This window comes from Manacus vitellinus, unplaced genomic scaffold, assembly GCF_001715985.3.
Source record: "Manacus vitellinus isolate BGI_N305 unplaced genomic scaffold, ASM171598v3 scaffold_83_pilon, whole genome shotgun sequence".
Classification (NCBI taxonomy): Eukaryota; Metazoa; Chordata; class Aves; order Passeriformes; family Pipridae; genus Manacus; species Manacus vitellinus.
The window spans coordinates 1,635,345-1,660,688 of NW_021940836.1; the positions used below are offsets into that span (position 1 = coordinate 1,635,345).

The window sequence follows — 25,344 nt, forward strand, 5'->3', positions numbered from 1 at the left end:
ATATTTAGCACACACAGTGCATCAACGGCCATTCTGCAGGGTACCATCCTTCTTATTTTAGAAAAGTAAGTTTAGCACTGCAGGGAGTAATAGGTGGAGCACTGCTGGCCCGGGTCCACAGGCAGCCTCTGCTAACCACCAATTTTTCCATATCCTTCAGCAATTTACCTGAGTATCAGCCCTTAGAGTTTTTCAGCATCCATGCAAAGGGTAGGAGCCACCTTAGCTAGCTTTGGACACATATGCTGCAGTTTTGTACCTCCAAACTGTCCTCTTCACACACTCCTTTAGGTTAGCATCATCTGACCTAGTTTGATTACCTTCTTTATGCAGTGGTGTCTCTTTTTTTCCCTTGAATGTAGGATAGGATAGGATAGGATAGGATAGGATAGGATAGGATAGGATATTTAAAAGGGATGATCATCTAGCAAAGGTCCGCATGTCTAGCTCAGAGGTGAACACAGACACTGGTCAAGTTGAGTCCCACCTGCCCTGTTTCACTGAATAACCTAGCTCTCCGGTGCTAGCTGCAAAATAGCTGGTTCAAGAACACTTCTTCAGCCCTGGCAGTATCTGATGTATTTTCTTTGGGACTGAAAAACAGACTGGGGTAAATAAAAGCAAGCTTTCATTAAATTAGGTGGTTCACCTGCTGTGAGGGGGCTTCCTGCAGGTGGAATCTCCCTTCTTTCTCCAGCAGTGAGGTCCATGCCACTGTGATAGCATTTAATGGGAGCTCAGATCTCAGCAGCAGCATAAACCTATTGCCTGTGTCACCTCAGTTCCTTAGGATAAACATTTACCCCCGGTACTATGCATGTGCACAAGGTGTGTCACAGCAGGACCTTGATCTCAGCTGTGACTGCTGCTGCAGAGGTGAGTAAATCATCAGAGCAGGGTCCAGCATGGCTCTTCTGGCTCATATTTCTATCTCTGCAGTGAAGAGTCTAATGTTACCCCAGGGAGCTGTAATCTAAACCGGATGGCATTGCTGATGGGCTGCCAGCCAGCTAAAGGTTTATTTTCCTCCACCGTGTCCCTCCCCTTATTGTACTAAGTGTGTTTATTTGTTTCCCACATAAGGCATAGCACGTTCCCTCAGAAAAAGCAGGCTGATAGGAAGCTTAATGCTGTTGCTCTGCCCCTTGATGTATAGAGAAGAGAGGCTGTTTTCCAAGCTGGGTCATCGGTTCCAAGGAATGAGGTTTCCCGTTTCCAGGAGGCAGCACACTCAGGCTATTCAGACAGACCTCACTGCAAATGTTATCTGTCTCTGGCTGACACGTGTGATTCTGTCTAAGAGTCCCCAGAAAATCTCCTGCTAGCAGAGGAGCAATGCACAAAATATGTAGTGGAAATGCGTGAAATTACAGATCTTCAGCAACCCCAGTGTCAGGTAAAAAATAAGCACACCCGTGTAATAGGACTGCAGAGGCTAGATTCAGCCCTCCAGGCTCCCATCTCACTTCTTTGGGTCCTATTCCAAGGATAACCGAGAGTAAAACATTCCAGGCCTCTGTTCCTTAGCTTACTCTTTGGCAGCATACAGGGATACACAGTCTCAGAAATATGGTATAAGGTGTAGCTGAGCAATGATCATATTGTCTGCTCCAGTGCAAGGTGAGATAAATACTCCAGCTGCTCTCTCTCAGATCTGCTGCTCCCACAGTGTTCCAATTTCCATGGCACAGCAGTGAGGAGGTGTGTGCTGGTGAGCAAAGAGCATCCATAGGACCCCACTCAAATCCAAAGAGCCCATCCTACGGGTCCCTTTATATGTATTTGTTCAATCCTTCCTTCCACATGCATCCTCCCATTGTTTTTTAGCTTTGATTTGACAACTATCTTCTACTTTCTAGGGGAGCAAAACTGCAGTCATTTACAGCACTGTATCTTCAGGTCATGCTGGAGGTAGACATCTCCCATGCTCCATTCGCTCTATGTCTCCTTCTCCCTGCATTACTATACATCTCATGTACATTTTTCTTGCTCCTTTGGTAGGCACCCATCTTGATAATCTCTTGCCTGGCTTCTTATCCGTGAGACCGTGTCTCTTCCTTACTTCACCTGCACAGCTACAAGAATGATAACCTTTTTGTTTCAGGGCTTTGTCATACAGCTTAAACCTACAACATCACCTGCCCTTTGGGCAAGGATTTCCTCACTGTCGTCACTGCTGTTCATGAATGAGCAGAAGTAGCTCAGTATAAGTTCGATGTACCCGTCATCTACTGTTGTCCTTGGTGATTATGTCCCATCAAGGGGACCTATGAAGCCTTCCTTCATCTAGAAAGCTTTCCTACAATTGTATGGAATCACAGAATTCCATATGGAATCCACATCCAATCATTAAGGTTAAAAAAGACATCTAAGACCACTGAGCCCAACCATTAACCTAACACTGCCAGGTCCATCAATAAACCCTGTCCCTATGTCCTCTTCTTCCTGGACAAATGGATTCAAAACCCCACGTCATCAAATCATCAGTAGAATTTTGTATTAAAACACTGATAAATGAGAATGTCTTAGCAGCTGAACCATTATCTAGTCATGCATTGCTCTGGTCTGTATAAATGACAACAATTTAGATTCAAAATTTTTATGGAAGAAATCAGGGCCCAGCTATAGTGGTCTGAAATTCTCTAAATGAGCAGAAAAGCCTTTCCTAGATAAAAATGAGAAATCTCAATTTTATCTAAGATAGGACAAGAAAAAAGAAAATCTGGGGTGACTGTAAAATGCTTTGTGCTGTTCTGGTTGAGCCAAAAGTCCTGATTAGCCCTTACTAGAACAGTCACCCTATAAAGAAGGAGAGATTGCAGAAGTGGGTCTGTGGAGCAGCCTGGTGTAGAGTCAGTGTGAACTCATTATACTTATGATCCTTGTGTTCAGCCCGTTCTCATCCACATCTCTCACCTATAGGCACAGAGGCTGTGCTGTGCCGAACACCTTCCACTGAATTATTTAAAATTCAGTTGCTATGGATCTACTCAAGGCGATCAGTTTAAAGAAAATGCAGATGGCCTCTGGTTTTGAGTTCCCGCTGTGCTTTGGTTAATTTGGTATGTAAAGGTATTAGGTTAATTAAATGCCATGTGTTGCATGGGGACTGACTGCATTTGTGGATTAATAAGTATCCCTGTGTGTTCTGTGCTGAAAGTCCTCAAGCTGGCAGACGGTTATTTCACTAGGAAAGGAAGGTAACAGAGACAAGTCACGGGGAAAGGAAGAAGTTTCCTGTTAATCCTGCAGTCATTTTTCCAGAATGGGTTGTTGCAGTGTCCTTCAGGTCCTTGACCAAGTATCAGTCCTTACTGGAGAGACTGGAAGAATTTAAGTGAAGAGAAGCAAAGTTGTTCAGTTTGCTTTGAGACTCCCGCAGTGCTGTTCATATACAGTGAGCATGTCAGCTGGCCAGTGGAGGACCATGGCTGGTGTGTGGAAATTTTTCTCCTAGGAGAAGATCTTTACCAAGAGCCATATTGTGAATCAGATCAGAGGGTGTGATTCACACAAGCAGCAGGCATAGTCATGTTGCAGGTCTAAAGCAAACCAGCCACAGGATTCTGGCATTCATGGTGGAATACACATAGAAAGCAGAGAGAGGGACAAACACCACTGCTAAGTTTTGGAGATGCTGAAGAAGAAGAAAGTCGTTTTCATGCAGCCATGCCCTGAGGTGGTGGAAGATCAGGAGAAAGACCAGGGCAAATGGACACTACTCCGCAATGTCAACCAGGTCCTGAAGCCCACGACCATTTTAGCGGTAAGATAGGGGGTCCTGAGCCCTGAGCATGGCTGGGAGCTTTCAGGCTACTTTGAAACCTGTCTTGCTATTGATGGGATCCTTATACTGCTTACACCAGCTTCTCTCACCTTTCTCCTTTGTCCCCATCAAGCATTGTAGCTCCTCAGCAGTGAACCTTCTTTCTCTTCACATTTGGAAGTTCCTCCTAAAGATCCTCTTTGTGAATTGTGTGGGTCTGTGTGTGTACCCATCATGGTGGTGTATCCTCCTCTTGCGCTGCTATTTGGTTGTCACTGCCCATAGCTTGTGAGGTCGTGAGGGTCTGCCCCAGAGCATTTGGAAGGGCGCTGGCACCCAGTGGCTGAGTTGAGGAGGAAGAGTTGGACCATGTTGATACTGTAAAGGGTCTGCTGGTATTCTCACTTCTCCAGTAATCTGTCATGTGTATTGAAAAATAACTGAGGCATGAGACAGGTTATGCAACTCACAAGCCAGTCTGCCCCAGCTAGTAAATGCATGAATCACCCTGATTTGCCCTGAAATCCCCAATATATCTGCTGTTTAGGGAGCTGATCTGAAGGTGATTGCATCAGCAGAAGGAATATAACTGACTTCCATGGGGTTTATGTCAAATTGATTAAAGTCATAAAAGGAAATAGGTCGGCACTCTCAGTAAGTGATGTTATTTTTTAAACCCCTCCCAACCTTCCTGACCTTACCAGCTTAGCCCATCCCATAAGACTTTTTTCATCAGTATTAAGAACTGCACTTTAATGGATTTAGAACGAAGCAGTTTGTGGGGACGGGTACTCTGTGTATTAGGCAGACAAAGCACAGAAGTTGTCTTAGTGGTAGTAGAGTATCAATTTACCTTGGGTAGAGCAGAGTGCCTTTTATCTCAGCTGTGTGGTAACAGAACATATGAAGCAGACTGCTTTTACAGATATTCAATATTAGAGATTTTTTTCTAAAAAAACAGCATTACAATTAACGTTTTCTTGATTAAGAGCAATTTTTACAGACCTGCTGAGGTGTCAGAAAGGTTTTCTAATGAGCAGGGACTGAGCAGCCCGGCTCTTCTCTTGCTGACACCTTGATCAGGTTACCCGCCCTGTGCATGAATTTGCCCAGTGATGCAGAGAGGATGACAGTGCTGAACACTCTGAAATGTTTGAGAGTGTTGGATCAAAGAAGCTAAGAAATAAATATTAATATAAATGGATTTATAATGTATCTACTCCTGACAGTGCATTCATTAGTTGTTTCTTTTCCCCATTTTAACTGAGTTAGGAGAAGTGAAGATAAGGCAGCTAATGAGAAAAAGATATGAATATGATATTTTTATGAGCTGGATAAAGATACTTATAACAGAGCTGTAGCACAACCCTCCAATGAAATGAAAACTCAAACTAAGGACTGGATCCTGAGCTCCATGTAAGCAGGATGACTGTATTGATATCCTACTGGAAACCAGGGTGGAGTCTACCACAAAATGGTTGGGGATGCCTAGTGTGTAATGTTTCTCCATGTGTGAGTCTCTGAGTGTAACCTTACATCCTGGTGGCACTCACAGGTTAGTATCTCTCAGAAGTCTTAGTGAATGATGACTTGGATGGTGATGTCTCCAGTTCCCACTGCCCAGCGTGAAGATGAAGGTTGTTCAGCAGCCTTGGGTCAAACCAAATCTATAAATATAGTCTGTCCACAGAAATGATTGATAGTGGATGCTCAGGAAGGGGTTATATCAGAGCACATGCAAAGTGATACCTCCTGGTTTTCCCTTCTCCTTCTCCCAGCAGTTTTCCAGGACTTCAAAAGGTAGATTTTGCATTGTGCTTAATAGGTACAAGTGGAGCTGGTCCCCAGGAATGTGGTGTTAAGTGGGGCTACAACTTCACACATTAAGCTCAGCTGCATGAATGCAAACACACCTGGCAACTAGATTGCTCCCAATTTTAGTACATCTTCACATTGAGAATAGGGGTGGAAAATAATTCTGCTTTGTTTCAGTGTGAGTCCTTCTTGGGGCTTTAGTTTGGAGTTATTTTAGAATTTGCTATTGTATTGAGGAAAACAGCTTCTTTAAAAGCTTTTTTTGCATTTGAGTAATTTAATCTCCACAGAGCTGATAAGCAGATAGTCCCTGCCCAGCAGGACTGACAAAGGTCTGTAGGATCACCAGTGACATGGTGAGTGGATAGGGGTTAACTGCTTGCTATGTCTTCCAAAATGAAAACACAGAGGTCTCAGCTGAAAGAGGTGAAACATTTGAAACATGTAAAAGGACACAACTGTTTGTAGCTAAATTCTTCCTTTGGGATTATGGATGCTGAAACTTTGCAGAGCTTCAGGACTCAAGTGGACATGCTCACAGTAGATAAAATCCACTGAAAAGTGTTAAATGCAAACATCACCTACACATCACTGTAGGTGGGAGAACTCCTGAAGGAGTACATATATCTGCCTCTCTGGTTATGTTCTTCACTCATCTTTAGTCATGCCCTTTTCAGCTGTCTCCGGGGTATATTTGGTAGTGGTTATCTGCAAGGAAGAATTGTGCCACAAGCCTCCAGATAGGGCTTAGCAGAGCTCAGAACCACCTCCTAAATGTGACATTCTAGGTTTGTATGTTACGCAGAGGAAAACCTCTGTCTGGGTGCGTTTTTCTGCCTGTATCACTGCTCTGTAACCTGTTTCTGCTGGATGCATTCTGTGACCAATAACCACTCAGAAGCTTGAGAAACAGAGTGCAGGTGGTGTATGCTGTGTGGACATGGCTTGCTGCTGATACCTTGCAGTGGGTTTCATAGAATCATAAAAGTTGGAAAAGATCTCTGAGATCATCAGTCCAACCATTAACCCAGCACCACAGTGTTCACCACTAAGCCATAGCCCCAAGTGGCACATCCAAAGCATCTGCTTTCCTGAGCACATGTGAAAAGGGGTGGTTTGTGGTTTGCAAAGGAAGTAATTTGACTTGTACTAGTGATTTGAGTACCAAATGTCAGCAACTTCTATCCCAAGGGATGCTGAACTTTCTGCAGCCCTGAGTGTAACTATCTTCTCTTTGATTCCAGGGGGATTATGTGTGGATGGACCTCAAAACTGGACGGGAATTCGATGTTCCCATTGGAGCGGTGGTTAAACTGTGTGACTCTGGACAGATCCAGGTTGTGGATGATGAAGGCAATGTACGTACAAGGGGTTATGATGACCCTTCTACAGCTCTATGGCCTGGCTAGGCCAGGGGTCACAGGGCCATGATGATTGACTTTGTTATGGACTTATCACGTGTCCTGTCAAGCCACTTGTGCCATAGTTTTCTATTTGTAAAAACAAGATAGTGTTGTGTCCCTACTTTTATGGCTGTACTGGGAGTGCAACGTTGAGAGGCTTCTAGAGTACAGTGGTAACAGAAACCCCCAAAATACATTTAGATAGTGCTTTGAACAAACCTACCTCAACCTGCTGTTCTTGTGCTGTTATCCAGTCCTTCCTAACCTCCTACCAATACCACATGTGCCCAAACACTGGTTTTCTTTCAATTTCTCACCTCTATTTTTCTGCAATGGTAGCTGTTTTAGAGCAAGGTCTATATCACAAGCAGAAGGTGTCCTTCATAATTCTAGGTTTTTTTCTGACTGAGATAATTGTAACTGCTCTCATTGCCTTCAAGGATAATAGAAAGAGATTTGGTTTAGCAGGGTCCTTGTGTACAATTCGTAGTGGCTTTTGAAGCCCTTTAGAAGTGGTTAGTCTTAACAACACTCTGCCAATAAAAGTATGATTTTACCACCCCTGACCATCCCTCTTTCCTTTTCTAAATCATCTTCTCTCTTCTCAACAGTATTTTGTGGCAAAGTGATGTAAAAATGTAGTTGTGAAGGGAAAAACAAATCTGCTATTTGTTATAAACTCCCCTAATGTGCTGGATGACTGTACTGCCCTGGAGGAGGCTCCTGCCAGGATGGCTCATGTCTCATGTCTCTTGCTGCTCCAATAAAACTCCAATAAAAAGATGTTTTCCTTCTTCTGTTATGAATCTTGCAAATTAATGACTACCTTGCCCCAGGAATAGAAGCTGTGGCATGTGTGCTGATGCTCTCCCATGTATGTTCTTCCATCTGGTCCTTCTGTTTGGGGTGGGCTGTTTCCCAGTGGTCTCTCATTTGACTTATCTCTCTCTGTCCGTACTCTCTTCTCAGGAGCATTGGATTTCCCCACAGAATGCCAGCCACATCAAACCCATGCACCCCACCTCCATCCATGGGGTGGAGGACATGATCCGCCTGGGGGACCTGAATGAAGCGGGAATTCTCAGGAACCTGCTGATCCGCTATCGGGAGCATCTCATCTATGTGAGTGTCCACCTTTTGTTCTGCACTCCACCCCCTGCTCTCCTTAGCACTGGGGAACCCATGTGGGAGAAACTCTGATTGAACTGGGTTTCTATACTCTCTTTGTTGCAAGTGGTGGAGGGATTCTGACTTTAGAGAGCACATTGCAGAGCTTGTGGATGCCCCAGTGAAAGACCACATGGGTTAGGTAATGGGCAAAGTCCCTGTTACCTGGCTGTACAGCCCTTGTAGAAGTTTTGGAGATGTGCATTAACTTTCTGCACATAGAACAGCCAGTTCAACTCAGGCCTTTTCCCCTGGAACCATTAACTCATTCAGCCTAAGTGGGTGAAGACAACTATTTCTGGAGGTGGAAGAGGTGGAAGAAGGTTGAGGAGGTGCATGCATGAAATAACTGGGAACAAGGGAGTAAGCAAACTCCCAAAACAACTCTAAAAAATCTTCCCAATCTGTGTTTATGACTTGTTGCTCTGGGTTGCCTGGGATGGGGACAGCTGATCTCTGGGGACAGCAGTGTCCTTCCTTAGGTCAGCTCAGTCATGTCATGCCCAGTGAACCCAGTGCAGCCTTGCCAACCCAACCAGACATTCATAAATTGAGGGTTTTACAGGAAGCCAGTCGGAACTGCATCTCTTTTCTGTGATAGCATCGCAAAGACCACCTCCCCAACAGGACAGGAATCAGCATTCAAGGCTCTGTGCTGGTTTTATCAGTGTGCTGTATGCTGTGTTGTCTTGTGCACATTTTTTGGACAGAAATTCGGAGTGTGTGTTGTGTTTGCTGCTAGCTAATGTACTCAAACAGCCTTTGCAAATATGGAAAATTTGGTATTGCTTTTAAATCCTACAGTTTTCAGCTATTCAGGTAAGTGCCTGCTGTTACTTTGAAGGCTTTTTCAAAGCCATCTGGGCATCTAATTTTTAAAAGGCTCTAGAGACTACTAGATTTTCAGGCCAGAGGGAAATGCAAGACAGTCAGACTTCCCAGGTAGCAGAAGCTAACACAGCACGGCCAGGATTTTATTTATTGAGTCTGCTTATTCTGCTTGATTCTCAGTGCCTTTTGATAGGATGGTTTTGGATTAAGCTGGGCAGTAATGGAGAAGACACCACAGTTACACAGACTATTGATATGATCAAGAGCTTCTTGTCCCAACTCTGGAAAACACCCCTCTCTCCTCAGAGATGGAGTCAAATCCTAGAGGAAGAGGACAAAGCTGCTGAAAAAGCACCCCTAAGTCCCCAAAGCTTGGAGGAGAATAGAGATCCCCAAATTCATCTCTCACTCAGGCACCTTATTTGTTGTTCATGACATCTAAGTCCCCTGTATTGTCAGTTTAGAAAAAAAGAAGCATGACCAGAAAATTATTCACACATTAGATTTACTAAGTTTCTCCCTGGGGCTGTTTTTAGGGAGACAGAGCCATTTATAATGATAAAATAGCAAGTTAGCAGCCCAAATTCATGCTTGAGGTAGTGTCTCTGTGTGCACTGAGCATCCATGGCAGTCACCAGAGATATCAATGGAGCAAACAGAGACAAGTTTGCCTTTCAGCTACGTGAAGTGCCTGTCAGATTAAGTGGTTGCTTACAGGTGTCTGGAGCTTGGATATCATAGGAAAGTTTATGCTGGAAGAAAAGTTTAGGTTGGAGATCTACAGTCCAACTTCCTCCAGCTCAAAGCACATCCATCTTCAAGGTTAGGTGTAGTACTTTTGTGGATAACTGAATTCAAGCAACCTGAATGTCACCCAAGAAGTACAGATGGCCAATAATTTACAGCTGATTGGCTCATTCAGGAAACATGTATTTATCCATTGAGCATTGCACTTTTTTCTGCTGCTTGTGGGCACCCTGCAGTGGCACAAAGTGGATTCCTACCACTCTCCCTGAGGAAGTTTGGATCGTGTTGGCTATTTATTCAGTGGTGTCCATGTGTCTCTCCTGGTGTCCCCATGCCATCTGGCAAGCGCAAGTGACCAGAGATACTCAGATATAATCTCATGTGTGCTATATCATATTGCCTGTGAATACATTGAACTCCTTCATAAAAGCTCTGTCTCTGAGCTTCCTCACCAAGCTATTCACAGGCATGCAGGGAGATTATGAGCACAAATATGCCCCAGGCAAAGCGTTGTTTGGCAACATCATACTAATAAGGGCTGATGCAAAGGGCAGCTTCTAATCTGGAGGCAAGCGTGGGTGGTGATTTGGGCTGAAGTGACTCAGTAAGCATGTCGGTTTCTTTACAAGTTCTTCTGGTCTCATAGTGACAGTGTCCTGTGTCCTGCAGAGCTACTGCCTAAGGGATGGCCACATCCCACATTTGCATCACAGAGGTTCCAGGTTACTGTACAATGATTGCTCCACACCACTAATGGCTTTAGAATACCAGCACAAGAACCTGGGCACAGCACAGCAATTAGTGCAAATCTCAAAATCAGAATAACACTCTCAAAATTACAGAGTTCTGTATCTGATAGAAAGGCACGTAAACCACCTCTGTCTATGTGTGTGTAGTTGGAGGCTCAGGAACCCAACTTTAGCTCTCACCTGTTAAGAGTGATGACACTAGGAGGAGTAGATATGTGTTGGATGTGGTAAATATTGATGGCAGTTTTGCAAAATACCACATAGATGCCACGTGGGTAAGGAATACCCAGTCTCCTGAGGTGTTTTAATCTGTGGTATAGTTTTCTCTGTCTTAAATATGGTGAAGTTTCACTGCTTGAGAGGATTTCTGAGCCTGCTGAGTAAAGGGTGACTTTTCCAGTAGGACTCCAGTTCCTCTAGTTTCCTCATGTCCTTAGCTTTGTAGAGAATGTAGTTTTGCTCTAATGAAATATAATTTCCCTTTTTCTCCTCCCTCACTTTTTACTCATAAGACAAACTGCGGCGGAAGGGTAAGTATGACTCTTGGCACTGGCATTTGCAATCATTGTCATGCCTTCCACTGGATCACTTTTTTCTGTTCACCATTGTGGCCTTCTCATTTACTTTGCACCACCATTGCTGCTGCTTCACAAATGCACTGACAGCATCATCCACTTTGGTGCAGAGCTTGACCCTCATGGCGAAGTTGTGACACCTTCTCAGAGCTGGAAGGTCCCCAACATGTGAATGTGGTTAAAGCTTTAAGAGCTTCTCAGTAATGACCTTAACTTGCAGGAAACAAACTTCTGCAGCAAAATAAGAAAAACTTCAATAAGGGCTTGTTGCCTTCAGTTTGGCTTGTATACACTAAGAGAACTATGCTGAATAGCAAGAGAGTCTGGTGGGGAGTAAGGTTCAATCTCTATCTGGAGATGAAACCAATGCCTGCTGCTGCTCTCTAAGGGCTGCCAAAATGCAACAGTGTTTGGTAGAGCTTTGACCCCATAACAATCCAGATGAAGACAGCCATGGTGTTCTGGGTAGCGAGGGAAGCAGGCTCAGAAAGGATTTGTTTGGGGCTAATTAAAATGTAGGTCATGCAGGCAGTAATGAATTTGCTCTGGGATGTGGTTCCTCTGGTCAGTTATGGTAGAGTCCCTGCTATCAGTAAAGCTTTATTTTCCCAATAGAGAGGGTCTTTGCCATCCCCCAGCAATAGGAATGAGGGAGATAATATTTCCTTGGAAGTGCCCTTTAGCCCCGCATCAGCAGAGTGGACAAAGTTTTGCATTCTGTTAGTTGTGAGAACTGGGCAAATTGCGAGTATTTATCAACTAGGAATGACCTACAAAAACAAGCAATAGTACCAGAGTTCATGCTGACAAAGTGTTTTGTGGATCACAAGGGAAAGGTCAGTGAGAGCATCCAGAAAACATTCCTGTCACTAATGGTTAACACCTTTAAAAGTCTCCCTGGCTGCATTCGGAGCAGGGCAGACCAGTGTGACTGAAATGCAGGGATTTCAGAGACCTCTGCAAGGAGTTAGTCTTTTTTGAAAAGAGGCTCAAGAAAGATGAGAAATGTCCCTAAAATTAATGTAATTAATTATGAAGAAAAAAACCAGTCTTCCAAGTATCTCAGCCAGGACTCAAAGGAATCTTCATTAGGGATCTTGGAATCATAATCCCACTCAGAAATTGAGCTCACACCTTTTCTGAGCACTAAGGTTACCTGCTCTGTCCCCTTTGAAGGCTTCTCTGGGGCTTCTCTGCTCCCTTTTTTCAGTGATGTCTTCTTCTGAAGTCCAGTCTGCATGATTTCACAGCCAACTTCTACCCACTGGATTTGTGACAATATTGTTCTTGAGCTCCGAGTGCTCTTTTCCCTTACTGGCATGTAACCCCTACTACAGAGAAGAGTAACATGCCCTTTCTCAGTCACCACTGTACAGTCAAACCTCACCCGGGACTTAACAGGCAGTTGCTCTCTTGTTTTGGCCGTGAGACTAGAAGGTGAGGAGTCCCTAATGCTTTTCAGCATCCCTACTATGGGACACAATTGCCATCTACTGGCTGCCTTCAGGAAGCCTGAGCTGGTGGCAAGCTGATTGCATAGATGGTGGCAAACAAATAATTCTTCCTCTTTCACACACATCCTTACCTGTACCACTTTGCTGCCTTGTGCCAGAGTCTAACTGGCTTTAGGCCACGCAGATAAAAACCCATAAGGATTATTTTAGTGTTGAAATTACTTATTTTTTTTCCTGAAAAAATATATGCAGCACTGAGAGCACTTTCACAGCTGTTTCCACCAGGAAAGGAAGGTGGGATTAGTCTTGTAGCTTTAGTTGCCAAAAATTAACCTAGAGAAGATGACTTGGCTCCTCTGAAGTCACTGAGTGAAAGTAACCTTCATCTCATGGCCCTTGGTTAGGCCAAGATGGAGGCCTGTTGACTCACCTACTCTAGACATTAACTTTTTAGATAGATGAAATAGGGGAAGGAGATCCTTATTCTCTGCCTTGAGCTCGGGATATGGCCAAACCTCCTAACCTTCTGAGCAAGATAACAGAAGTCACAAGCCCTTTGGTGAGAGGCTTGAGAGAAATGGCTTCTGGAAGGGCAAAAATTAAAGATTAAGGTACTACAAAGGATTTTGCTGCCCAAGGCTCGGGACAGCTTTGCTCATTTGAGTGCCGCAGAGAGCATGGGATGGACCAAAGGCCATCTCCAAAATTTCAGAAATAGCTGAGAAGGGATATGTTAGGAATTTGTGAGCTCTATCTATGCGCACAGAACAGGGTTTAACCTGAAGCATGGAGAGGTTTGATTAGGCAGCGATAGTAGAGAAGAATGTATTGCAGAGGGAAGTCTAGCAGCTGTTGTGGATTGATAAAAGAAGGTTAGACAGACATCTGTCAGAATGGTTTGGATCCAGCTGGTCCTGCTTTGAGATATGGGAATGGTCCTCAGGTTTCTTTCATCTCTAGTTTCTCATTATTTGTACACTGCAGTAGATGTGCATGGATATATGCTGGCTCTAGCAATATTTCTGTAAATATGAGCTTGACTTGAAACTCTGAATCTTAGCTGAGTAGCATCCAAACCATGAATTAAGGTTTGAGTCCATGCTGTGCATGAGCAGGGCTGAGTATGAACTGATTCAGATAGTTTGGGACTTTTGCTCCAGTTTTGCTCCAGGCTCCACCCCGCAAGCAACTCTGACTTGAACATCATCTTTCATCCAGCTTTTAAAAAGCCTTTATTTTTCTGGCCACCATCCACGCTCCATCCAAGCTGCCAAAGTCTCTCAGCTACACCTCACTGTCCCCATAAACCTTCATGTGCTTCTCCTCCAGACATACACTGGTTCTATACTGGTGGCAGTAAACCCCTACCAGCTTCTACCCATCTACTCACCTGAGCAGATACGCCTGTACACCAACAAAAAGATCGGTGAGATGCCACCACACATCTTCGCAATTGCTGACAACTGCTATTTCAACATGCAGCGCAACAACAAGGACCAGTGTTGTATCATAAGGTGAGTTGGTGAGTTTCCAAATGGGCCATATCCTGAAAACAGATGCTGAGCAGATGCAGCGTGGGTGATTTGGAACAGCTTATCAGATAGAATCAGAAACTGAATTAGATCTTCTGTCCACGTATTCCCAGTGCTGAGCTGGTCAGCAGTCATTCTGTTTGCAGTCATTCTGTTCCTAGTAAAGGTGCTTTATCAATCCTTTGATATTTACTGTTACAATCCAGTAGATCTCATATTCATCTTTAACCTCCCCTTTTAAATTTAAATTCAATACTCCTGCAGACTTCAAAGATGCAGAGATTTATACTTTTTGCACAAGGAAGGGCCGGGGACAAGGTTGATCACTGCACCTGTGGTCATTCACGCTGCTGCTGAGCTGGTGTCTCCATGCTTGGCTCCACTCTGGACTAATCAACCTTGGGCACCAACAAATGTGTAGTCACAGTTACAGGTACAGTTCTCTCCAGTATCTGCCCCAAATGATGTTATAAGCCAGATTTGATGTTCTCAGCCCTTCAACAATATACTATCAAATTCTGAACCCACAGGCAGTCTTTGTGCTTTTTGGCACCCCATCTCTCTAAGGCATGCCTACCCTAAGTTTCATTGCATAAAAAAACATAACTCTGGAACATCCCATGCGCAGTATTTCACGTACATAAGTCTGAAAAGGCCATTACATAAGGATTATTTTGCAGGTCTAAAAAAGCATCATGTGGGACCCAGAGGAGAGTCAATGCAATGTGCCAGTGGCCTGAGAAGTGAGGCAATTCACCCATGGGGCCAGGGCTGGATACACGTCAGGAAGGTCTATTTCAGTCACTTATTTTGGCTGTTCCATATCATACAGGTCAGAGACTCACACCAAAAGATTTCTGACCAGTTCCTCCTTCTTGTATTATCACAAGATAACTGAAGTTATCTTTCAGCGAAGAGAAAGCTTTGAGGAATAACTCTTGCTTCCTGTCCCATAAGCTTCTTCTCTCCTACCTTCTCCTTGTTGGAACAAGCCTCAGGGACCTGTGGAAGCTCCTGCTTTTAAAAGGCTTTATTTCACAGTCTGCCTTATTTTGACATCTTATTTTGACGATGTCTCATGGGAACAGCTAGACCATGGATCACAGACAGGGTCATGGTCTGGTGATCATACCTGGAAAAGCACTGCCTGAAAGTTGCTTTATGACCTTCTTAGTGCTGATTGAATGATGTCATTTGCTGGGGAGACCCAAACCCAAGCAACAGCTTGGGCCAAATGGAACACAAAGCAAATATGGATCTTGGCTGGAAGCTGTCCAGTACCATGTCATAACCTTTGTCATACAACCAGTCCTTGGGGTGCTGGAAACACATCCTTAGTGGTCTCATCCTGCCTCTGCTAACAGAAGAGACACAGAGACAGCAGCCCCTTTGGAGACAGAGAGGGGGACATTGGCAGGGATGCAGCATGGCTTTCACTGACCTCCACTCCTGTTGTCTTTGCAGTGGTGAATCCGGAGCAGGGAAGACAGAAAGCACAAAACTGATTCTGCAGTTCCTGGCGGCAATCAGTGGTCAGCACTCCTGGATTGAGCAGCAGGTCCTGGAGGCAAATCCCATATTGGAAGGTGAGGCCTCAGATAATAGAGGCATTCTTTTGCTGGAAAAAAAGAAAAGAAAACAAAACAAAACAGATTCAGGAAACACAAAATGTGACTAAATGTAAGTCACTTATGTCATACTTGGAGTTCAAAAAGTAATAAAACTAAAAATTTTAAAAGTCAAAATCAATACTGTATGCTTTTGATAAACAATATATTCAGTTTCTTTCCATCTGAATTTATTTTTCACAAGATTAATATTCTCTGATTTGGGCTGTCAAATTTTCCATTAATATTTTTGACAACTGTTGTTGAAAGCAAAGCATTTCAGCTGACCAGAATTGGTTTTTTCAATTGTTTTATTACTTAAAATTGAATTAAAGAGTGTTTTTCCCACTTAAAACAGTACTTTTTCCTTAAAAGAATTCAAAACAAAAACCTGAATTTTACCCAATTCTCTGTGTAGTCTAAATTTCAAAAATGCTGATCAATACTTTTCTGAGTATCTGATGTTCAATCAAAGCTTTTTTGAAAAATCTTATCACCTCTTCCATTGCTAGAATTACTGCATGCAGAGCACCAATATTGTGTCACTGCTGCATTCAACTAACTAATTACTTCCTTTATTTGGCCATAGTTGCAAAAATCCTATTCCTATTCTTTGATGGTTCCATAAAACATCAGTTTTATAGGACCAGAGCTGCACAACACCTTGTGCCAGCCATACACAGTAGCAAACCCCACCTTTTTTGTCCAAGATCAGTGAATGGCAGCATAAGGCAGAAAAAGAAATAGAGGCAGTTCAAGACAGAACCAGATAATGAGAATCAGCTTGTGGCCTTAATAGGATCATTGGCAAGCTGTTACTGTGATCAACCTCACTATTTTAATTGGATGTCTGTAAATTAAATAGGTGATCTGACCCTCTTGCCCCAGCATGATGCCAGATGGACCTTTTACGTTTATACAGAAAAATCATTTTCCTTAAAGAATTATATTGGCGTTGTTCTTTAAGGATAGGAGTTTGATCAACCTTGTGTAGTGGAAGGCATCCCTGCCCGTGGCACAGGGATCAGAACTAGATGATCTTGAAGGTCCCTTCCAACCCCAAACCTTTCTATGATTTTTACCTCCACTGCTTGGTAAATAACCCTCTAGGAATTAACAGAAATGTGAATATTCAAGCAGCTTTCCATGCATAATGTTAGCACAGCAGACAGGCAGATTGAGTTTCCCTCCTATATAATCTGTTGGAGCTTCCTTCGGTCATGGAATCAAGATGCAACAACACTCTCAAGGGCTGCCTGACCACTAGTGTGGGAAAGCGTTGTGGTGCATGACATGCACACAGGACATTTTCAAATATACACTTAGTCACTGCTAGGATTCAGGGAAGAGAAGCTCTGTATTTCAAATGCACCTCCATCACCTGCCAGAAATCCTGGAGCATAAACTCCAGGGTGTGCTGGCCAGGGCACTCATCCAAATCCAACAGAGGATGGACCCTTTCAGTGTACAGTCTGTTTACAGGGAGAGGTCCCCAGCTGGAGGTCAGCTTAGTCCTCTGTGTTTCCCTTTTGGATGAGCTATTTTCTTTCCCTCTCAGTCACCAAATCACTCACCAGCGGCTCTGTCATTTCCTGCACAGCATCACCTTGCACGCTGAAGCCAGTTTTGCTCAACTCTCTTGTATTTCATCAGCTGCTGCCAAAATCCTCCTGCCTAGCCCTTCTTCCTGGATAAAGTCAGCCCATTCTGAAGCCTTCTCTGTGCCTCTCTCTGTATTTCTGAGGACAGTCATCTGAGATATTTCTTGTTTCCCCACACCAAGATGAAATTGATCCAGCTAAACTTAAGGGAAAGCTTTGGGACTGTTTTTTACCTTCTCAGACTCACTCTTTCGATCTTTTTTTTTCCCATTAGACCACATCCATGATCCTTCCTGCATCAGATCCTCTCTAACGCACCACAATTCTTCCTTGCAGCTTTTGGGAATGCAAAGACCATCCGTAATGACAATTCCAGCCGATTTGGGAAGTACATCGACATCCACTTCAACAAGAGAGGAGCCATTGAGGGGGCAAAGATTGAGCAGTACCTGCTGGAGAAGTCACGGGTCTGCAGACAGGTGAGGTGATACACCTCCGAGGTGCAGGAGCTGTCACTCTGTCAGCCAACCTTTGTGGTGCTGTTCTCCTCATCAAGCTGACTCTTGCTCTTCCGCTGCAGGCCCAGGACGAGAGGAATTACCACGTGTTCTACTGCATGCTGAGGGGAATGTCATTGGAGCAGAAGAAGAAGCTGGGTCTTGGGAAAGCCACAGACTACAACTACCTTGCAATGGTGAGAACACAGCAAAACAGAGGTTCGGTGGTGTGATGTGGTGAAAGGTTGTTAGCAAGGGAGAAAGAAGAGAGGTGCTTCTGAAACCAAGAGCTGCTTTGCTGGTTATGACCTTCCTGAGACTTAGCCACAGGGTTTGAGGTACTTCTTTGTCCTGCCGCCACAATCCTCGCAGTCTTAGTGCAAACCCTTAACCTCTGTGTCTAGACCCGGCTATTTCTGCATTTCCTGTGGAGCAGGACACAAGCTTGGATGGTTTTGGTGTATGGTGCCCAGGCCACTTGTTTGGAAATAACCAGGGTGTTAGATATGACCTGATGCTCTTACAGCAGTGATGGACAGGGAGGAGTGCCTGGCTGGATGGCACATTCTCGGCAGCATATGGGGCTGAGCTGTATGTGCTCCAAGTGTCCAACTGAGCCAGTGATCTCCAGCCCCATTCCCTATATACCAGTGTTGATGTCCAGAGAAGCTGATAGAAGCAGGTGTAATTAAGGCACATCAGCAGCAAGGCTGGAACACAGCTTTCTAGTTGGATTGGTGGGAGCCTCCAGCTCTTTATCCCCATCTAAGCGAGCTTTTTCTCCTCTGCTGATTGCTGAGGGTAGCTGGGGACAACAGGGTAAGTGTAGGTCATGAAACTGAGCACTGAATCATAGAGAAGACCAAAGGGCTGAGTCAGATGCACAAGTTCAACATCATGCCTTAAACAAAATATCTGCTGTTTTACGGGGGAGACCTGAATAGCTTAGACTTACGCCCTGATGTTCTCTTGCTTTGGCTCATGCACTGCGTGCCCTCTTTGCCTCCCCAGGGTAACTGCACAACATGTGATGGCAGAGATGATAGCAAGGAGTACGCCAACATTCGCTCCGCTATGAAAGTCCTCATGTTCACGGACACAGAGAACTGGGAGATCTCCAAGCTGCTGGCTGCCATCCTGCACATGGGCAACCTGCAGTATGAAGGTAAAAGGACAAAATACAGGGACATGATCCAGCGCACTGCTGCTGGTTATATTCTGCATGCTGAGAGGGAGCCAAGCTTAGAGATGGAGGGCTGTATCCAGAACACCTACCATAGTGCCATGCCAGTGACTCAGGTGCTTATTGTGGTGTGTAAGGAAAAGAAAGGAGGAATAGTTCCACCTGCCCACAACAGGGCTGCCAGGCTGCAGTATGCTCAGTGACATCCACCTTTTTTGAATGTATTGAGATTGAATATGGCCACAGGTCATTCACTAGACTCAGGTTTTACAAGGAGAGACTAATGAAGTGTTTGACGTGTTCCTGTGTGATTGGATATGCCTTTGTAAAGGTACCAAACAGCTCTACTGTCAGAAATGACACAGTGATTTAAAAAACCTCTTTGAAAGACAGAAGCCTAAAGCATTAAGATGCTAGAAACATTTCTACCCAATCAGTCATTTAGGGTGTCTGGCAGAGCAGAGTACAGGTCCTGCCAGCAGCAGGACTACAGCAGCTGTGTGAACTTTCCTCTCCCTTCTGAAGGCCAGATTTTGCCTGGACATCCCACAGAGGCAGTGGAGAAAGACCTTTTCCCTCACCCAATCCGCCTTCTGCAGAGACATGTCCCTTGCTGATGGCTTTCCCTGTGCCTTTCTTTCACCAGCTCGGACCTATGACAACCTGGATGCCTGCGAGGTTGTTCAGTCAGCATCGCTAATCACTGCGGCATCGTTGCTGGAGGTCAGTGGCTCTAGCGGAATGTGTTCCTGCTCATGGCAGGGTGTTTGAAACTAAATGATCTTTAGAGGTCCTTACAACCCAAACTATCCTATGATTCCATTATTCTATGATCTGAGCTCCCCTTCATGACAATGGGAAGGAAAAAACCCTCTGGTGGCACATCATTCTTAAAAGGACATCCAAAATACCTCAGTCCATAAAATAGTGTTTCCCTCACTGATGTAAAGAAAGCTCATAACAGTAGCTGAGACAGAGATATCATTTATGCTCTGTGTATCCAAACTGAGGTGAGATGACCCTCAGTCAAACCACCCATGCAGTGGTTGGAGCCTTCTTCAGCAGCCTCCCCAAGAGGTAACAGGGCTGCCTCAGGGACATCATCTCATCTCAATATGCGCTGCTGGTCTCAGAGTATGATCCACAGCTCTGCAGGCTGTTTTCATGTACCTTCCAGAGTGGACATTTCCCTGACTTCATCTGAGCAGTATGAGAAGGCATCAAGGGGATGCAAAGCTGCATCCATACCGATAGCATACAGCTTTCCAGGCTTTGCTTTCTCATCTTCTCTTCCCACACCTCATTAATATCTCATAGCAAATCATGAGAACACTTTCCATATTAAAATACAGATTAAAAATGTTAATTATTCTCTCTGAAAATGTCCATGTCATCATTTGAGATACTTCCCCTGTACAGCTAAGAGCAGTCATACCTCCAGCTGTGGGGGACTGCACTGTTCCTCTCTGGGCATGCATAATCAGGACAGTAGTCCAGGCCATTGTAAGGATGCCTTGTGTCATAAAGTCAGCAGCTCTGTCTGATGTTGTCACTGTCAGGTTGAACCTCAGGATGTGATGAACTGCCTTACCAGCCGGACTATAATCACCAGGGGTGAGACCGTCTCCACCCCTCTCAGCATGGAACAAGCACTGGATGTGAGGGACGCTTTTGTAAAGGTAAGTCTTAGGGAATTCCCTTATGCCTCTGTTGATAAGTTGAAGAAATCTGCCACTTTTGAGACTGGAACACCCACTGCATAGGAAAAGTGTCTCGCTTGGTGCTGGTGTGAGCTCAGATCAGCAGATGACCTTGAAACCATGTTCTAATTGGGATGCACAAAGAGTTGAAATGGTAGGAGACTAGGTAGCCTGGTCTTCAACAAATTTGCAATCTGGACTTGAGATTGTCTATACTCAAAGGTGACCTGGCAAAAGGAGCCAGCATTCTGAAATGACTTCACCTCAGCTTCAGGAAAAGTTCATAACTGGACCCCCGGGGTCCAGCTTCTATAAATCAGAGCAGCTCCCACACCTGAATTTCAGGATTTGGGCTTGTCAGCAGCAGCAAAAAAAGCTGAATGTCACAGGAACAGGGATAGAGCAGTTCAGCAGCCATCAGAGCACTTAGAACATCACCTGAGGCTTTGGGGTGATGAACTTTGATGGGGTGGGTGTGCATCATTGCTGTGCTGCTTACAGCCTCATGTAAAACTGCAAGACAAGCACTGGTGGCATGCTTTGACCAGCTTGGCTACCCACTCTATCTGTGGGGAATTGGTAGATCAAGCTAGCTGGTTTGATAGCTAACTAGTCTGCAAATCCTGGCATTGACTTCTCTAGTGGTGACGGGCCTTTGAATCAGGTTCCCCTCATGGTAGTGCTGCTATAGCTTATACAGTAGAAATTAGTACAAGTTTAAACACGGAGTTCTGGAATTACTGAAGCAGCAATAGCTGTTTAGTTAAATCATCAGACTGTTCAGCCAGTGCTCAGTGTTTCAGTGAGCACCTTGTCCAGGCAAGACGTCCTTGGCTTGGCTGGCAGTGTCACATGGCTCTGCTGATCTGTAGAGAGATAAGTGTAGAAACCGAGGAAAATACCGTCTGGCTTCACAGAGACACTATAGATCCAAAATTTTCAACTATCCAAATTTGTGCTTTTGCTTACAACTGTAAGACAGCTGTCTTTTATCTAGGTTTTCAAGTCTGTTTTCCTTGGTCTACACAATGGTTTTTGAAGCTTTAAACCATGCCAACAGTCTGGCACAAATGTTGGTGAGCATGTCCCCAGGGACTGTCCAGTTGTTGGCCATGCTTTAGGCAAACCTGTGCCGTCATGGGTGAAGTGGTGCCACAGATTAGCAGGGCAAACTGCTGAACTGTCTCAGTGAACTCCATCCTTGGGATGTTGCAGGGAATTTATGGGCGACTTTTTGTATGGATTGTGGAGAAGATCAACGCTGCAATTTACAGACCTCCTTCCCAGGAACTCAAAAGTATCAGGAGATCCATTGGCCTTCTTGACATCTTTGGTTTTGAGAACTTCACTGTGAACAGGTATGAAACCTGCAAAAGGAGAACCAGGTCTTAACCCTCGTTCGCCACCCCAGACTCAAGGTCTTGCAGTCCTTTCACCTCTCCTGAAGTGAACTGGACCAGGCTGGACCAAGCCTTTTCCTATATGAGAAATTATCACAGCTAATCACTTGCAGCAAATAATGTATTTCCTAAACTGGTTTAGACTACACACCTATAATGGGTATAACAATGGTTTGGGGGAGAAAAACTGATTGTCTGAACCAATAAGAGAATTCTAAACCAAAAGCACTTACTGAGTGGTCAACAAGGTCTGAGGGTTGCTTCAAGCATGAAGAGAGATACAGAAAAATAAATCATGGTGGATCTAAAGTGTCCTTTTCTTGACCTTTCCTTCACAGTTTTGAGCAGCTGTGCATTAACTTTGCAAATGAAAACCTGCAGCAGTTCTTTGTGCGCCACGTCTTCAAACTGGAGCAGGAGGAGTACAACCTTGAGAACATCAACTGGCAACACATCGAGTTCACTGATAACCAGGATGCCTTGGACATGATTGCCATCAAGCCCATGAACATCATCTCCCTCATTGATGAGGAGAGCAAGTTCCCCAAGGTGTGTTTTGGTCTCAACCTTGCTGCCAATGACTCTCTGGTTTTTATCCCCTTTGTACATGCATGCTGGCACCCTACAAGAGATCTGCTCATCCCCAAACACACATTCACCAGTGGGTTGCCTATTTATAGTTTTTATTGCACTCTTACATTTTCTTCCATGAGTATCACAACCATGCTAAAAGAAGTGTTTCTGACGGAAAAATGTGCCTGCAAGAGGCTCAAGAATGTCTATTAACAATGTTTAAGAGAAAATAATGTTAAATATACTCCTTTTGGAGCATTATCTTGAAAATAGCACAACATACGAGTGGTATTTAATCAATTTCTGTAATTTCTGCACCTGAGATACCCTCTCCAATACATCTTTTCTCAAAATAAATACACATTGTAACCCGAGACAAAAAAGAAAAGGGCTATTGACTGGAAAATTATTTTAATGGGAATAACCTTAGTTAAATGTCACATCTTTTCCTGCATGCACAGGGTACAGATGCCACCATGTTACACAAGCTGAACTCCCAGCACAAGCTTAACACCAACTATATTCCTCCGAAGAATAACTATGAAACCCAGTTTGGCATTAACCACTTTGCTGGAATTGTTTACTACGAAACAAAAGGTACGGGGCAGTTCCTGGTGCACTACAGGGTACAAGGGAATGCTCAGGGGCAGATGAGCTGCTGCTGTGTTGGAGCAGGGGTTGTAGTCCATAGTCAGTGTATTCCTTTTCTGGCTGCAATGACTTGACCCTCCAGCTGTGTCCATGAGCTGCAGGGTTTGGTCCTGTTTCATTCATGTGTGCCTGTGACAGAATGGCAGTGCTTTGCACCACATGCATCTTTGATCCAGTCTCAAGATGCGCCTCTGTCTTCCTTGTCATGGTCCCCCTCTGTCTCTGCCCACACATTGCTCCCATTATTTCACCAAGAACATCAGTAGTCCAACAATGCAGAAGCTGCTTGCAGCTCACATACTGCCCATGTTGCACTGTGTCATCTATGTGTTGTCCCATTATTTCCCTAGGTTTCTTGGAGAAAAACAGGGACACGCTGCATGGAGACATCATTCAGCTGGTGCATTCCTCAAAAAACAAATTCATCAAGCAGATCTTCCAAGCAGATGTGGCAATGGTAATGCAGGCAGGAGAAGGTCTTTATTCACAAGGAGGGGTGTTCCTGGAAGGGGTGGAACATTTGCAGAGTCATATAGCTCTGATGCTGCCTGAGGTCTTTCAAACCTGTTAGTGCGAGCCAACCATCAGAAAGTGTTAATGCAGTGCCATGGGTACCTCCATGCTCACACCCCCAGTTCACTGCATTCGGTTCATCAGATATGACTGTTTTGCTGTGGTTGCTCCTCTCCTAATTGTGTAGGGATTGGAACAATTAGGTTTGTGATTGTAGAAATCTTAGAGAAAAAGAGCTGTCCCTTCGAGCTGAGTCATCCAGATCTGTGTATAATAGAATGAGAAGTAAACTGAAAGAGGTCAGGTTTAGATTAGGTATTAGGAAGACATTCCTTCCTGTGATGGTGATTATATACTGGCACAGGTTGCCCAGAGAAGCTGTGGTTGCTCCACCCTTGGAAGAGTTCAAGGCCAGGTTGGATGGGGTTCTTAGTAACCTGGTCTAGTGGAATGGGACCTTGGAACTAGATGGTCTTTCAGATCCCTTCCAACCCAAATAATTCTGTGATTCTAAGTAAAAACCAAATACTTGTAAAGCAGAGCAGAACAAAGGGATAATCTTGCTGGCCATTAAGCACCGCAATAGGACTGAGAGAGACCAGTCAAAAGTTGTGTTTTACTGTTACAACAGCAGAGAGATGGAACACCGTTTATGAAAGGCGAACTTTAAAGCACCCCTTTCCCCATCCCAGATCTCCAGGAGGGTTGGTTCTTACTCCATACTCAGTATGAGAAAAGACTGTGTGGGCTGAAGCTTTAGAGAAAGGTACAGTTATTGTTTTAACCCTTCCCACCCCATTTGAGCATTTATTACTGGGGTACCAGCTTAAATGTTGAGATTAGTGGCTATTTCACCATTAATAACATAAATATATGATGTTTTCTTGAGTAAGTTGAACGTCTACATCTCCCCACAGAAACATCATCATCCCTGCTCCCAAAATTAAAGTATAAACTGTTTAAAATATCAGCCTTGCAGAATCTGAATGTCTACACAGATCAGTCACTATGGCCAAATCCCCCAGTCTTTCCCTAGTTAAAGCTATGGGACTGCAGAGGGTGTGGGCATGACATTTTTCAAAGCAACAACATTTTTTAGAAGTCAGAGTCCCATTTCCAAATGCCAGCCAATGCCACTGATGGACCAAGGGACTTAGGGACTTTCAGGAGTGCCAAACAATTTTAAGTGCTGAATTCCTTTACCTGTTAAGGGAAAGAAATGTTTACATTCCCAACACATTCCTTTAAATATGCTACATGGTCTTTTGCAAGCCCTATTTGCAACCTTTAGCCATTCAGTTTTGTTCCTATTGAAATGAATGATCTTTATCTTTTTAACTTCATTAGGAATAAGATAACATTTATCAGCCCCGATTAAACTACCAATTGGCATGACACTCCTGGTGGGTTCAGAGCTATCCTCAAATGTGGATACGCCTGTGGAAGTAGACACTAACTCCCTTAACATCAGTGCTGCTGCTTACTTTGCTTTTTATTGCTTATTCCTCTCTGCTTTTAATTTTTGGTGCGAGCTTTGCAGTTCACCTTGGAGATGATTTCTTGCTTTTTTAGGCAGAGCA

The 25,344-nt window shown here is 44.2% G+C and overlaps 1 protein-coding gene across 1 annotated transcript in view; it reads left to right on the forward strand.

Moving 5' to 3' along the window:
• The window catches only part of MYO7A (myosin VIIA), a 102,887-nt gene that overhangs the window by 33,995 nt on the left and 43,548 nt on the right, over nucleotides 1-25,344 (forward strand). Inside the window, exons 3-15 of the mRNA XM_018085609.2 lie at nucleotides 6,826-6,939; nucleotides 7,954-8,106; nucleotides 13,837-14,021; nucleotides 15,504-15,625; nucleotides 17,584-17,726; nucleotides 17,828-17,941; nucleotides 18,756-18,909; nucleotides 19,574-19,650; nucleotides 20,487-20,606; nucleotides 21,843-21,985; nucleotides 22,366-22,576; nucleotides 23,062-23,197; nucleotides 23,602-23,708. Coding sequence (XP_017941098.1) covers nucleotides 6,826-6,939; nucleotides 7,954-8,106; nucleotides 13,837-14,021; nucleotides 15,504-15,625; nucleotides 17,584-17,726; nucleotides 17,828-17,941; nucleotides 18,756-18,909; nucleotides 19,574-19,650; nucleotides 20,487-20,606; nucleotides 21,843-21,985; nucleotides 22,366-22,576; nucleotides 23,062-23,197; nucleotides 23,602-23,708 — 1,779 coding nt within the window. The remainder of the gene's footprint in view (nucleotides 1-6,825; nucleotides 6,940-7,953; nucleotides 8,107-13,836; nucleotides 14,022-15,503; nucleotides 15,626-17,583; nucleotides 17,727-17,827; nucleotides 17,942-18,755; nucleotides 18,910-19,573; nucleotides 19,651-20,486; nucleotides 20,607-21,842; nucleotides 21,986-22,365; nucleotides 22,577-23,061; nucleotides 23,198-23,601; nucleotides 23,709-25,344) is intronic.